The sequence below is a fragment of the Tasmannia lanceolata genome, unplaced genomic scaffold (genome assembly GCF_043159265.1).
Source record: "Tasmannia lanceolata isolate RefF3 unplaced genomic scaffold, GAP_Taslan_0.1 ptg000025l, whole genome shotgun sequence".
Lineage (NCBI taxonomy): Eukaryota > Viridiplantae > Streptophyta > Magnoliopsida > Canellales > Winteraceae > Tasmannia > Tasmannia lanceolata.
The window spans coordinates 1,907,865-1,924,148 of NW_027518702.1; the positions used below are offsets into that span (position 1 = coordinate 1,907,865).

General features: G+C 39.1%; 1 protein-coding gene across 1 annotated transcript in view; it reads right to left on the reverse strand.

Moving 5' to 3' along the window:
* Positions 1–5,381: 5,381 nt before the first annotated feature.
* The window catches only part of LOC143858059 (uncharacterized), a 29,878-nt gene continuing 18,975 nt past the window's right edge, over positions 5,382–16,284 (reverse strand). Inside the window, exons 6-9 of the mRNA XM_077368650.1 lie at positions 10,088–10,166; positions 6,143–6,214; positions 5,980–6,059; positions 5,382–5,807 (exon numbers count right to left, since the gene is read on the reverse strand). Coding sequence (XP_077224765.1) covers positions 6,012–6,059; positions 6,143–6,214; positions 10,088–10,166 — 199 coding nt within the window. The 3' untranslated portion in view covers positions 5,382–5,807; positions 5,980–6,011. The remainder of the gene's footprint in view (positions 5,808–5,979; positions 6,060–6,142; positions 6,215–10,087; positions 10,167–16,284) is intronic.

Sequence of the window (16,284 nt, forward strand, 5' to 3'; positions counted from 1 at the left end):
GAATTTAGTTCCAACAAAATCCTAGTAAGCATCCCTACAACCAAACGTTACTTCAAAACCCCACCCCCATAAGGTCCTTTCATTGCCATTCTGCACAAATCCCCTTTCACTCCCCCTTCCCGCCGAGATTCACGAACCAAACAGACCTGTAGAGATCGCCGGAGAAGAGGACGGAAAAAAAAAACACAGACGGGAGGAGAGAAGAGGGAAGAGAGAAGAGGGAAGAGAAAGAGAGGGAAACTGAAATGCTTTTTATTTCTTAAAAGTCATATCACCTATTTCTGCCACAAGGGCATTCTCGTCATTGAAAATTTAGAAAACCAAATTTTGACCCCCTTATGTCATTTTTGCTATAGCTAGACCCCTGTGTCATTATACGATTTATTTGACCCCCCTACGTCAAATCTTCAAAAAAAAACGAGGGTTACATTATTATTTATAGGAAATAAGGGAAACTGATATCAGCACAACTAGATTTGATGAGGGCACGGTTACGAAATTGTTGATGGGCGCACGCCCGAATCATGTCCTATTTGGATCCTGCCACAACCTCCACAGGATAAATCACCCCCCTTCTGCGTATTTGTACTACGACATTTCTTTGGTTCGTTCGCTAGGCAAACGCTCTCGATTCTTGACGAAATTTTGCAGGGACCTTGGTGGGATCCTAACCTAGCTTAGGGTGAAGTTTGGGACCCTAATTCATTCATTTGATAAGGTTTTGCTCAAATAAGGTATATCAAGGTTCGGTCAAAATTGGGTGTCTACACGAACATATTCTTGAAGATATTCTAAAGAAATTGACGGCCTTAGATGCAACATGCCAAAGCTTAGTCTCATCAAAGGTTCAGGACGAAGTAAATGATGCCCCCGTAGCACCACAAGTAAATCAAGGAAATCTTGAAGATGTATAGACACATCTCCATACCCTCCGTCTAGAATTTCCTAGATTTGACGGATCCGATCCAGCCGGGTGGGTTTTTAGTGCTGAACAATTTCAAAGGTTCAATAAAATACCCGATGAGTGTATGGTAGATTTTGCATCGATCCACCTTACTGGGGATGCAATACCATGGTTTTGTTGGATGAAGAAGACCATGGGTGTAATGGCATGGTCACAACTCAAGCATGCTTTATGTGCTCGGTTTGGGCCTCCCGGAAGAGACGATCCAGGAGGAGCACTATCAGAATTACAACAAATGAAATCTGTTCGGGAATATCAGTCGCAGTTTGAGCGATTGGTCAACCAAACTGTACAATTACCCGAATCATTCTTGATCGAATGTTTTGTTTCGGGCCTTCATGACGATATCCGGACCGGCTTTAAAATGTTTCAACCAATTACTCTCCAACATGCTTCCCAACTAGCCTTGTTACATGAGGAATTATCTTTAGCTAGTGATCAATACTCGCCCCCCCCCCCCCCCCCCCCACAAATCCATCGATGTCTACTCTTACGGTGGTCGCCCTCATGAAGGAAGGACCATTACCAGCAAAAAAAAGTAACTCCTACCAAATTGATCGTGCGGCGCAAGAAAGGGTTATGCTATAATTGCGGTGAGAAGTATAGCCCACTCCATCAATGTTGAGGACAGTTGGCGATATTAGATGGATTTGGATTTGAAAGCGAGGAAGAAGAAATAATACAAGTAGAAGGATCTTAGTTCTTGAGGACAAGGACCCTTAAGAGGAAGGGAATGTTGTGTACCCAAGATTAGCTGGAAGATCTTCTTGGTTTTCTTAGTAGTATATTTCCTTATTTCTTGCTATAGCTAGGATATTCCCCTTAATATTAGTTTCCTTTTATTTTTATCCTGTTTCCTAAGTATCCCTTAGGATTTGGGAAGTTTGGATTGTTTCCTAAATAGTAGAAATGCTAATTCTATAAGTATGTAATCTCTTTCTTTTTAACGTATGAACGGAAAAGCAAGGACTGTTTTGGGAGATTTGGCCATCTCGAACAGGCCTACATTCTCTCTCTCTCTCTCTCTCTCTCTCTCTCTCTCTCTCTCTCTCTCTCTCTCTCTCTTATTTTTACTTTTATCCAAGGGTCGTATCATTGTGGCCTATCAAATGGACGGTTTGGATCATCATACGGTGTGGTCCGTATAGTACCATTTTTTCTTTAAAAAAACACTGGACTATACGGGCTTACACCATAGAAAATCTCTATATAACAGATCATTGAAGCCCAAGCCAATTTAGAGTTTCACCCCATGGCTTAGGCAAAGTTGAGCTCTCGAGCTGAGTTAAGACTAAGGCCCTGTTGGTTTTGGATGTTCAGAATTGAGTCCAAACTGATTATTAGACACAATGTCAATTCAATAGTGTACAAAACTAGCAAGTTGAAGTTAACCGAAGAAGGCCACCCATAACGATCTAGGTTCATTGGGGACAGTATTGAACAACACTCTGTTCCAATAGAAAAAAAAATTATCGAAGCCCCAAGTCCGTGCCCGTGGAAGAGCCACAGAGCTAGGAAGTTCAGTCAGAAGATAGACGCTTGTAGTTATTAGAAGTTTTCGTGACTCTTTGTACTTCCCTCTCCTTAGACTCTGCTTCTAAGGATAGGTCTTGATGTTGTTGTCTTATGGTGAGTTTGTATGCAGACTGTTTCATCTTTCTCATTTGAATAAACCTGTAAGGGTCTCCGCCTTACCTACAAAATAAAATAAAATAATGAACTGGGTTTGTACAAAATTTTCAAATTGAAAAACTAAACCCAAACCAGACGAACCAATGAGACACGTAACATAGGTCTAGATGATCAAATGACTGTGAATGTGTATTACTTTGGGGCCCACTTAGTGAACGGTTAAGATCATGATAGCATGTGTGAGCCCAATTAGAAGGCTCACTTTGGGGCCGACGACTAATTATGGTCATGGGTAAGGCTTTATAACGAAAAAGCCCAAGATACAAAGATAAAGGATAGAACCTATTCTCCAATCACTTCTCGCCACGTGTCATAACTTGCTTCATCGCACCATATACTGCTACATTTAAAATACGAGAGAGATTCTTCAGCTAAAATCAGAACCCGAAAACAAAGATAAGGAAAAAGAAGAAACCCTAAACCTAACCTTCTCAAAACACTAATCCTTACTAAACCCAAAAACATTTCTCTCCTGTTTCTTTTTCTCCTCTCGATGGTTCGATGTTACGGTCCTGAGTGGGGGCCCGCCTACACTGTAAGTGTGGTAACCTCTTTGGGAGATTCCAAAATACACTGATAAGTTTACTGATCTATTCGATCATTCATATAAGGAGTATTTCTCTCAAACACCTTTCCTTGACTCAGACTCTTCTAAGTCCCATCAAGCTCACATGCTCGATGAATTACACAGCTGGGATATTTCTCCCAAGCTTCTTTCCTTGACTTAGACACTTCTAAGTCTGTTAGCCCAAGGGTTCAACTATTACCTATGTCATTCTGATAATAAGACGATCTCGCATTGTCCTTTCATTTTTAATAGGAAGCTGATAGTTTTTCTCGAATTATAATAGCTTTTGACAGGAAGTTTAATACTTAAAGACGAGGTAAGTTTGTCTCATTGTCAAAATATGGTGGTGCCAATATCAGTAGCAATATGAATTGATGAGAACAAGAAAATTGCTTAAACTTAGAAACAAAAAATGTTACAAAATAAAATGGTAGATTTCTTACTTTAACTATTGGAATATTAGGAAACATCAAAAGCCTTTGTTTATTCTGCTATTTTTCTCGTTTTTCATCTCTTATTTTTACTCATCTTTCTACTCCTATTCTGAATTGAGATGGTTCAAATGAATATTATATTTATTTCTCTAAATTTTTTCAACATTTTCTCGATCTCGGATTTACGCAGTCCGCTTTCTTAATGATCAAATAAATATTACCACCATTTTATTAGATGCAGCTGAGGATGGTGGAAATATAATTTCACTTCAGCCCAATTTGGATTGCATCAAATTTCTGGGAAAGTATAGAAAAAAATGTTTCTAAAATGGAAATTGCTAGCGTCCATCGCAAAAGGCATTTCGTGGCTGGTCTGTCGCATGTCAGACCAGCCACCTTGTGAATGAAGACATGCCTTTTGCGTTGGATGCTAGCAATTCCCTAAATACAATTAGTACTATGAAATGATGAAATTCAACAAAGAGTGATGATAAATCGGACCCCCCTGCAGGATTATTCGCACCCCTTATAACGTGATTTGATGTCAAAAAGTGTTTGTCTGCCACAATTCATTTTGACAGGGGTGCGAATCATCCTAAGGGGTTGTGAATTTATCATCTCCGCTTCAATAAATAATATTCATCTGGATGGATAGTATTTGTTTCCAATTAGGGTGATGATTTTTTCACCCCCCATAAGCATTATTCACCCCCTCACATGACTTGACGTCAGAAAGTCTGCCACAATTCACGTGACAAGGGGGCGCATAATCCTACAGGGGGGAGGGCGAAAAATTCATCTCCCTTCCAATTATCATGATTCCCGGTCACGATCACACCATACATACATGCCAATTGTAGTAGAAAACATGGCAATAGATGGTCTCTTCGGCCTGAGCAATCCATGCTACTATTTTTCAATTTCAAATAACTAGCATGCCAATTTTCTTTTTTCCTTAAAATAAACATCACAACAGAAGGGGAAAAAATTCGATACGATTGCCTCTCTCGCTTCCTCACTCTTCTGAACATTGTTCATGGCCGGGATTTTTATCACAATCTTTTTCCTTGAAATTCAAATTCAAGAGGAGAAGAAATTAATATTTCACTTAGACAAACTTTATATAGGCAACTTGCCTAAACTCACTCTATCATCTGGATCCATTGGGCTATTGTATTTAGAAGGGAATAATAGATGGTTCAAGGTTCACTCAGAAATAAATGCATTAGAGAAATTTTTCTTCTGGTGATTTACCTATTTCTCTGCCATTGAAGGCTGTGAATAACACATTGTTGAGGGAATGGTAGGGACCCCTACCACTATTAAATGAAATATAGAAGCAATTACAATCGCTTATAAACTTCCCCTATCTTATCTAGAGATACCAAATTGGTAGCAATTTGGTGTGTATTTTTCTGAGGAGAAATACTGAAAACAAAACTGTGTCAGTGATGTTATCCAAACCATTCATCTGTTGGAGCCTATAATAAATGGGACCAAAGGCAAAAAAAATACCTTCAAATTGGTTTGTTTTCACTGAATTCTCAGGGGCTTTTCATGCTCTCCTCACTCTCACCCTCTTTAGGTCTCTCCCTTTGCCAATCTCTCACAAGTGGGGGACCAACAAATGAATAGTTCCAATCAGTGACAAAGATTTACCCCCTCCAACAATTACCCAATATACACATAACATGGTCTGATTGAGAAATCTAGAGACTAGAAGTATGCATCCAAGTCAAAATATGGGTTTAATAGGATTCCAAGAGAAAAAGAAGGCTATCAAAAGTACATGTACCAACAGCTTCGTGTTCACTAACTACTCTCAATTTCCTGCTGGAAAAGCAGACGATGGGCATGAACAGAGGAATGAGAATCACTCAAAAGAGAAACAGGGCCTACAAAAATTAACATTCAGTAGAGCTTTCATTAGCAGAACCCTGAACAAGGCTTGATGGATCGAGGATGTAAGATCATGCAATCGAGGTGGGGTCAATAGAAAGGGGCAAGACATGTGCTTGCCAGTTTGATCAACGGACCAGATCACGTCCATGTGGAACATGAGCCAAAAACTAGCCATTCGGAAAGAGCACAGCCACATCCTTTAAGCAATTTTTCTAGATCTATCTCATTATGTTTGCAACTCTCTCTCCTGAAGAACAAGAACAATAACAAGGACTACTCATGACATGCTTCTTCAATAACAGAATTTGAAAATAGAAGGATGCATGTGCAATCCCAACAAAATCAACTATAATTAGTTCAAAAAGACAATGGAAATATAGATAATTAAAAGGCCTACTGTACAAGTATTTGGAACTTGCCTAGTACAAGTATTGAGGTCCAATTGAAAACCTTACAGAGCAACATCCGGGTCCAATCTTTTCTGAATTGCAGTTGCAGCCTAAGGAGATAAGATAAATACAAAACTAAATTACCTTTCACAAATGATACAAAGACAATATGAACTATTTGGGTTACCCTCACCTCAACATTGCCCACTCGGTACTCGTAAAGCATTTTCTCCCTCAATTGGGCCTGCTCTTTCATTGCTTGTGCCTAAGAATTCGAAGAGGAAGGGACACATATTAGTTTCTAAATAGATCTAACATGGCTATAAAATTGAGAAAAAGAAAATAGAAAATGTTTTTGTTTCATAGAATTTCACATTCAGGGTGAAATCAGAACTCAAGAATCAAAAGCCTGCTCCAGTTCTATTTCAAAGAGTTAAGATCCTTTTAAATGATTGTAGAGTCCAGCCCAAGGTTGTAAATTTCAAATTCAGTTTCGGTTTTGGCTGAAATTTTCGATGATGATCCTGTAAAATCACGAAAATGTATACAACTGATGGATTTTTAAGATGGGACTTTGGAACACACACACACACACACAAGAGCAAGATACCCATCCATGATGGCTTGTGTTGTCGCGCGTGTCTAATAGTTCAGTACATACCACATTTCAAGTGTACTTCATACCACTATATATATATATATATATATATATATATATATATATATATATATATATATATATATATATAATATGTACATCATATTTTATATGCAATTAATATAAATATAATTATGCAACAAATACTTATATAGTATACCACTAATACATTTATGGTTTTAGTTTCGGTATGTGTTTCAGTTTTAAATGGAAACCATACAATTTCGGTTGTTACGTGTCGATTTCGATGGAAATTTGAAACTATATTCAGCCTTTTTTTTAAAGCAATGTGTGTGTGGCAACAATTTGCAAGTGTTGTGTAAAGCTAAGTAATTTACGCTATGTTATAAAGTAAAAACTTCAGTCATTCAGTCTGCTAAGTTATAATGTAAAAACTTCATCCATTCAGTGTCGATAAAACTTAAAATTTGGGGCCTGATTGGATGCAAAATAACATCATTTGTTTATGGCACACCCACAAAATATAATATATTATAAGAGAAAATATGGCATAAATGAACGTATTACGCATGGTCTCTGATGAGAAAATATCCTGTTGAAAGTTTTATTTGCTCTATGCAATAAATTATATAGTGTTGTGAGAGAGAGAAAAAAAGGGCGGCCCAGTGCACGAGGCTCCCGCCATTGCGGGGTCTGGCGAGGGCTAGATGCATGCAGCCTTACCCCTGCTTTGCAGGGAGGCTGTTTCTGTGACTCGAACCCGTGACCACAAGGTCACAATGGAGCAACCTTACCATTGAGCCAAGGCTCACCCTCTTTCTTAATTCTCTCTCACAGTGTTGTGAGAGAAAGAATGATCAAAATAAGAAATGGGAAATGATATCCCCATTGCCTTATTTTGATGATGGCAATCTTGCATTATCAAACACTTCCTTGATTGGCTGTGGATAACTTCTTGGGAAATTGAAGCCAACCGTTAACAGCTAATGAAAAAAGTCAAAGACAGATAGGAATGCCGTGGTTAAACCAAGGCACTGCAGAAAATATTTTATAAGCATCCAGTCAGGCCCTCATTTATCATAAACTATAAGAAATTCATACTATAGATAACAGACCTATAATATGCAAACTCTGAACCCCCATCAGTTTGTTAATTTGCAGTCTTATTTATAGTATATATGCCCAAAATTCCCCCTCACATTATACCAACCTAGGTATCATACAATTAATTTTCGGGATTTGCTAGGGAATTTTGCAGAAAGGCATTTCTCGGCTGTGAGTTTTGCATGAGAGAACAGCCACCTCAGATGAATTAAATTAATAAGACAAAATCTGCTGAAAAGTGAGCTTGTGTGGCTTTTCTCTCATGCAAAAGTCAGCTGCAAAATGCCATTAAAAAAAAAGTCAGCTGCAAAATGCCTTTCTGCGAAATTCCCTAGCAAATCCCTTAATAATCATAATAAATTCATCCATTAGATTGCTAATTTTCTGACATATTTAATACTATTTGTTCTGAAATCCCCATCCACTATATTGCAGATCTTCTTCCTATTTATATCTTTTATTCCCATAGGCATCCTATACATTATTGCATATATATGCTAAGTATTTATGGCATTTCTGTTATGTGTACTGCATTTGCACTTTACTAGTAATATATAACTAGTGATAACGTTTTTGCACTAGAATAAAAGAAATGAATTTCTACATTAATTATTTTCTTCAAGGAGAAGATAAAGCAAACTCTTCAAGGGACAAATGACAAGAGACGTATCACTTTGGTAAGCTGGGAAGATGTTTGTAAGCCCATTAAGGCAGGTGGATTGGGTATCAGAAGAGTAGAAGAGACAAATCAGGCATTGCTAGGCAAGTGGCTATGGAGGTTTAAGGAGGAGGAATCTAAATTATGGGCTAAACTCATTGAAAGTAAGTATGGTTCCTTGAAGGGAATTGGCAGTCAGAGGATAAGTTTAGAAAGACAGGGAGAACGATATGGTGGGATGTAATGTGCTTTAAAGCTAAATTCACGGAAGGAGTCAGATTCAGAGTATATTCTGGGGATAAAGTACGGTTTTGTTGGGACAAATGGTGTACAGACATCCCACTTAAAGAGGTCATCCCACAATTGTTTGCTTTGGCATCAAATAAGGATGTAGTGGTAAAGGAGTGTTTCAATCGTTAGACAATAGGGTGATATGGTCCCCTCCATACAGAAGGAACTTCTTTGATAAGGAGCTGGACATGGTGGGAAGATTTTTGTAGACATTGGAGCATTGCTATATCAAGCTAGATAGGGAAGATAATAGAATATGGGTTTGGAACTCAGATGGGGAATTCACGGTTAAATCCTTCTACCTTGCCTCGCTACCTCCAAAGTAGCCTAAGTGTGGAACATCAAAGCGCCGCCGAGGGTATGCATCTTTGGCTAGGCCACATGCCTTGAGAGGATCCAGACCATATATTTACTACAGGAAAGGAACATACTAATCATTGTGCATTGTGCATTGTGCATTGAGCTGGTGAGTCTATGGATCATCTCCTAGTCCATTGTAAGATGCTAGTGAGGTATGGGGCAGATTACTATCCAGATTTGGAATAGCCTGGGTACTCCCGGCTAAGTTTCTAGAGTTAATGGAAAGCTGGGCAATGGCGCCATGGAAAAAGTAAAGGAAAAATATTATGGCATGTTTCCTTTGCTGCAATTTGGGTCTCCTTTGGAAAGAACGGAATACAAGAATTTTTAAGGGGTTCACTCAAGGAGCTCATTTCCTGTTCAATAAGGTAATTGCGTTAACAATATCATAGGTAAAAACTTTAGAAAGCTTTAGATTTGTATCATCTTACGAATTATGGCATGGATGGAAGGAGATATGTGGCACGTCTAGCAATTAACCAAAATTATTCAAGCTCGGTCACCAATGGCCCAAGGGATCTTAAAACTAAACTTTGATGACTCTAGTTTGGGAAACCCAGGGCCTTCTAGTATTGAAGGTTTGCTATAGAATGAAGTAGTATTATGGGCGTTTAGAGGGCCGATTGGGATTGCATATGCAAATGAGGCGGAAACTATTCACCAAGGTATCAAAATGCTTCACACCGTAGACTTGAATAGGGTGGAGAATGAAGGGGATTCCCTTAATGTCATCATATGGCTAAGGGGCTCACATGTTGCACCTTGGAGATTTGCTGCTATATTTGATGAGATGAAGGATAGATTGGGGTTGGCATCGTTCTCCTTCCACCACATTAGGCGGTCGGCCAAGGGGAAGGCGGATAAATTGGCAAGGGAAGGAGTTCCGAGGGAGAGTTTAGAGCTGTTTGATTTTCTGGCTACCTAGCTCCTATTTTTCATTGTACCTTTTCCTATTTTATTATGTTTCCTTGCTTCGCTATATCTTCGGACCTTCTCGGTCTCGTTTTCAGTAATGAATTTTTTTCACCATTCAAAAAAAACAAGAAGCAAACTCTTAACTCTTCAAAGAAAAGAAATTATGGTTCCATAATCATGAAGAATTTTACCATTCCACTCTGCATAGATTGCTGTAAAGCTTCCACCTGTTCTTCCTTTTGTCTTTCACGTTCTCTCAATAACTCTTGCCTGCAAAGTAAAGAAAAAATCCTGATTAGACCTAAGACAATCAACTATAACATCGACATGGTTCAATTGGTAAGTAAAATTTACCATGCCATATAGAAGAAAATATAGGCATTTGCTTAGATCCATAAGAATGAAAGAATACTATTTATTGGAGTAGAAAGTACAGAGTGTAGCTCCTGTAATAATTAACTTTTATACAAGTAACCCAAAATTTTTACGACTTGCTGTGATGCATTCAGAAAGAAGGGAACAATCAGATCTTTAGAGGTCTTTCTCCTTCCATAATTTGCACTAGTGATATAATTTGTGCCTATATTGCCTCGCCTCGCTCCTCTTTGATGCCTTCCACCTTGGTTCATCACTCTTTCTTCCAATAGAGTATGCTTCTAAGGGAAGGCCAGAAATGGATTGCTCATTTCTAGTTCCCTTGGAAGAGGTGCTTCAATATTGCTAAACATTTAGAAAAAATCAAAGATCACCAACAACAATGCACAAGGAGATGGTCGTGTCAATTGGGGTTACAAAATCTCGCAGCCATGGATGTGATGGAAAACTAGCTCAGATACCAAATTGATGTGAATCCTACTCAAACCAAATTAATGTGAATTTATCTATGATACCAAAGTGATGTGAATTCATGCCAGATAAGAGAGAGAGAGAGAGAGAGAGAGAGAGAAAAGATAATCAAGATCAAGAACAAGATTAAGATTAAGATTAAGATTAAGATTAAGATCGAGGTAGTGGAAGACGATCTACATGGAGAAAATCCAAGGTATGTTTTTCCGTTTGTTTCATGTCAACTATGTTATCTTTAGATGAGATCTCTTTGTATTGCTGACTCTGGAAGAGGGATCAAGAAATGTTTTTGATGTGAACCAAAGGGTAATCACTCCCATTGGAAGCGGTCTCAATGACCACCTAGGATTGATGATTACAATGCTTAATATAGAGGAAAAAAGTATTTGGAGTGGGTGCAATTCGCTAGAACGATCATTGGCAGGTGGGTTATACCATAGTTGCCGGAAACTTCCTAGTTCGATGGGAAGCTCGCTTCCCAGAAACTCAGCTTCAGAAGCTACTCACTTCCCAAATTTAGGGGAACCACGCTTCCTAGACGCTTTCTACGCGTTTCCACCTAATTAAGAATATGCTTCCTATTTAGGTGATTATTTCTTCTTAAAAGAATATTTCCTTCTTTTGATACTTATTTTAAAAAAATGCATTTAAAACTTAAAAACTCATCCTCAGTTTCAAATGATAACAAGAACTTAACATTAGATAAATATGAATAAAACATGTGAAATTGCAAATTCTTAAAACTAGTAATTCTAATTCTTCACGAAGTCTTCTTTTCTACTTGTAATCCTTAGCTATATTAACCCTTCCTAAACTACTACAATCCTAGTATTTTTGTATTTTTTGAATGATGATCGCCAATTTTATTAGGAGACCGAGATGCTCAAAATACAAAGAAAGAGAGATACAATAATGATAGCAACAAAAGTAGGGAGAAATTATGGGGGTGGAGGGAATAAAAAAGGGCCAAAGCCTCTTTCGACACCCCCAATCTAACCAGACTATCAGCCACCTCATTTGCCGATCAACGCACATGCATAAAGGAAAGAGCCATAGTTCTAGTCTTCTAGAGCAATCTGACACCTCATCAATGTATTTATCGAACCTCCACGGGTTCTTTTGGGATCCTCCAAGCCACTTGATGACGTGTAATGAATCGCCTTCCACCCCCACATTATCCACCCCTTTTGACGCCAAAAGTTTGATACCTTGATGATCAGCACGAACCTCGGCTTCTCCGCGAAGGCCCGGACAATATCCCCTTGATCATTTCAAAGCACTCCCTTATTCCTGCCGGCCCCGGGTTTCCCAAGCTAGAGCCATCAAAATTTAGCTCTAGATGGCCTGCAGGTGGAGGATCCCATTTTTCTTCAACCTCTTGCTTGCTTTCCGTGCTCATACAAATTTCCTTCCACCCCAATAGGACTCAAGAAGGCCCACACAATATCCCCCTTTCCGTGCTCATACAATGCTTGTATTGCTTTGTTTTTTTTTTTTTTTTTTGGCTTCCAATGAGGCTTATTAGAGGTTTCATGTTGACTTTCAACGATGCTTCCCACACATTCTCTTTGTTTTCTTTAAATCTTTTCGCTTCCCACATTTTCTATTTTCTAAACCCCTCGCTTCCCGCATCGCTTCTTGCACTCGTTTCCCACTCTAGCAACTATGGGTTATACAACCGGGAAGGTTAAAGAACTACTAGAAGATGATTCAGTCAATGATGATCGTAAAAGAGAGGACCTTAATGCTATGCCATGGCTTTTAAATTTGGAACCCAATATTAGAAGTTTGATTTCTTTGAAAATTGCGAAGGATGTATGGAAACTTGTAGCTAGAATCAACTCTCATGTAGAGGATTGAGCCCGAATTACCAGTTATATATGGAGATTGCAAATATGCAGCAAGGCAATTTACCAATTGAAGAATATGTTGGCCTCCTCGGGCAAAAGTGGGAGGAACATGATTACTACCAGCTCATAGCACCCACTAATGAACTAGGACAATTAATTAAGTTAATGAGTAATTAATTAATGATCGTCCACAGGCTGTTTTGCTACTCGCACAGCGAGACCATCTCCGTTGAGTGGGATGAGCCTGATCACACGTAGTTGATAAGCTGCTTTGATTCCTCAGGAGATTAGGATGAATGAATGCATATTAATATGCCAGGATGGGGTATCTGAGATTGGTCAGATGACCTGAGTCGATTAGGACTTATCCTGCATGGTGAAATTGGGCGACACCTAGTTCGAGATTGCTCGAAGCTTTCTGGAATTATACCACAATATGTGTATCATACCACATGCTGTAGAACAGCACCTGCAGGCACAAGATTAATCCCTATTCTTGTTACCCTGTGAGAATCCAGTCTTGTAGGTGGCCTTTTGCCCTTAGCAACCCCCTTCAACTTGTTAGGAAATTGAAATTTGGTGACCTCTACTTTGTCATGATTACCTATGTTAGTGATCGATTCAATCAGTCGGAGCATTCCTGGGATAGCATTTAGACTGATACGAAATGACATTAGTGCTTGGAAAAGATTTCGTGATATTATATTGCGACCTTTGTGGAACTGATCGCCGATCTAAGATCGTGATAAGGTGGTCACGGCACACTAATGTCTTCGTATCTGCTGATGGTGTCTCAGTGCTTTATCAAAAATTTGCAAACTGATTTCTAAATATATTTATTTAGTAAAATATACTAATTTTGTAAAAAGAGGTTTGTGAAACATTTGTTTACTCGATGAACTAATAAGTGTGTTGCAGTGGATGGAGGCTCTGAGTTATTAGCTCGTGTCGGATTGGAGCTGAGTAGCTTCGATATATATATGGAATTGGAATGTTGTCGTGCTGATTAGATGGAGATTTGGTATGGCTGTACGGGGCTCTCAGCATTGCGAGGATGCTCAATTCCGGAGGTCTCACCTGTTTAGGTCTCAGAATGAAGGATCGGAGTTGGATGCTTTGTCGGGAGGTAATTAGCGTTTAGTATATGTTATCGGTTTGATTGGAAAGTACATTGATATTTAACATTTAACAGATTGTGGCATTATTGTGAATATATTAAATATTAAAGGTATTTGTTTACTGATAGCATACTTGTAATTACCAGGAGAAAAGTTAATTACAATGATGCCCCTGATGTGTAGAGATTTTGGAGATATAGTTAGAATTCCTAATAATTTGAGTGAGTGTAATTATGATTAGGGTCTCTATTTTCTATAAATATGAATTATGGGATTCATTCCAACGAATGTAGAGAAGGTGAGAACCCTCCACTCCTCTTTCCCTGAGCTTTGATATCTGTCATGAGTATCCAGCTTTGATATCTGTCATTCATCTTCATCTGGCTTGAGATCTAACAGGTGAACGCCCTAGTGATGTACGTAAAAAAATCCTTAGGAGTATCGATTGTCTTTCACTCCATCCAATCCAATCTTGGTTTACGAGTGGCAATCTACGTGATTTCGTGCTTGGTTCGAAGATCTAGGGATAAATTTTTTGAAAGTTTGCTTCTGGCCTTCTGCACCATCGATCACCTTAGAGTTTGATTGTTAAATTACTGCAATGGATTTCCAATTATGGAGAAAGAGACTGATTGGGGTGCCATTGATATTGAGTTTATGAAGAGCCAATGGTTAATGTCAATCGTTGTTTCAATGAGTCTCCTTCCAATTGTTTTGCAAACATTTCTAGAAGTTTCATAATTTCATTCCTCCCACAAATTCCAAATCACAACATAAGACATAATTGATCAAAGTTATTTCTCATCCCAGCCAAAGGAACCTGACCCCCCAATAAGGTCATGACAATGCCCCCCACAACTACATCCAAAGGTTATGCACGTGTGGAGAATGAAGCAACGAGTGATCATAGTTTCATCAACGTCCTTGCAAAAAAAATAAAATAAATAAATGGCTAGCAAGGAGAAATCTCTGTTTTTTCAACCATTTCAACAAAAAAAATCTGCCTTTTCACCTACAAAAAAAATCTATTTTTTCAACCCTCACACGGATTAATCTTAGTCAACTCCATCGCCCAAGAAAAGGCGGCAACCCTAGAAGGGCTCAATGGCTTCCAAGCCTTAGCAATAGGCGATCAATGCTCAGACCAAGGTTACCTGGAAAGCGGTTTGTTCCGGTACGTGGTACGGGAACGGGTACGGGGTACGATGGTATCTTGGTACGCAGTACGATGAGCGTAGGCTAAGTTGGTTCGCTATATGGGGTCGCGGGTCGGTTTGGAGCGCTAATCCGGGTCGCTCTGGTGCTCTCTCTAGTTTAATGTCATACCAAGAGATGCTAAAGCATTGTTAGGCCTTATCTTAAATATGACGTTCAAGCATATCAACTAGTGGTTGCTGACAGTTTTTGGGAAAGGGAATCATATTTGACAGTTATTTTAAAAAGAGATTAAAACTTGTAGTGCCAATATCAGTTTTTGGGAAAGGCAATACCATTTGACAACTCTTTAAAAAAGAGGTTAAAACTTGTAGTGTCAATATCAGTAGGTTTGTGGTCGGATTTTTTGTTTAGGATTTTTAGGTGGTTGCATTCCTTCCACGTTTCCCTATTCCCTCATCTCTTATGTCATTTACAAACCCCCCTCTCTCTATGCAAAAGCAAGGAAGTACGGAAGGAGGTTTTACAATACTATTTGTATTTCGATTGGCGATCTTCAGTGGAAGTTTGTCGGAACAAGTTTCAGTTTAGTCTCTTTACCTTTTCCCAATTTCTTCTTTTTCCCGGCCTCCAATGAGGTATGATTAGATTAAAGCTGGGAAGGAGAGTTGTTTTTTGGTTCTGTTTCCCCCTTTCTCCCCCCCTACCCCCCCTTTCTTTTTCCCGACCTCCAATGAGGTATGATTAGATTAAAGCTGGGAATGAGAGTTGTTTTTTGGTTCTCTCTCTCTCTCTCTATGCACCTCTCCCTTTCCTGCGGATTGCCATTTTTTGTGATCCAGGTCGAAAATGACCCATGTCTAGGATCAGCGACCCCGAATCACGGGTCAGAGGTAGGGGTGGCAACTGTTCGGTTTCGGTTCAGTTTGACCCCCAAACCGAAACCGAACCGACATACTTACCTTCAAACTGACATCGAACCGAAACACTCCAAACCAAACCAAACATACACTCCAAACCGAACAGATGAAAAGGGGCACATTTATCATTTTCCTATGAAAAGGGGCGCATTTATCATTGTCCGAACCGAATCGAAACCTAACTGAACCAACCATCGGTTTGGTTCTACCGAACTGAAACCGAACCGAAATTTGAATCGGTTTGGTTTAACCAAACTGAAACCGAATTTTCGGTTCGGTTGATTTTGCCACCCTTAGTCAGAGGGTGGGAGGGCGATCCCGGTAACTTTGGCTCGGACCATCCGTGATGAGTTTGAACAATTTTAGGCTTTGTTCTTTGACCTAGAGGTCGGAGGTTCAATTCCAGCTTACCTATAGAGAGAGAGAGAGAGAGAGAGAGTTTGAACAATTTTTTATAGAGAATATAAGGAGATCCCAAATACGGTCATCACCCCTACTA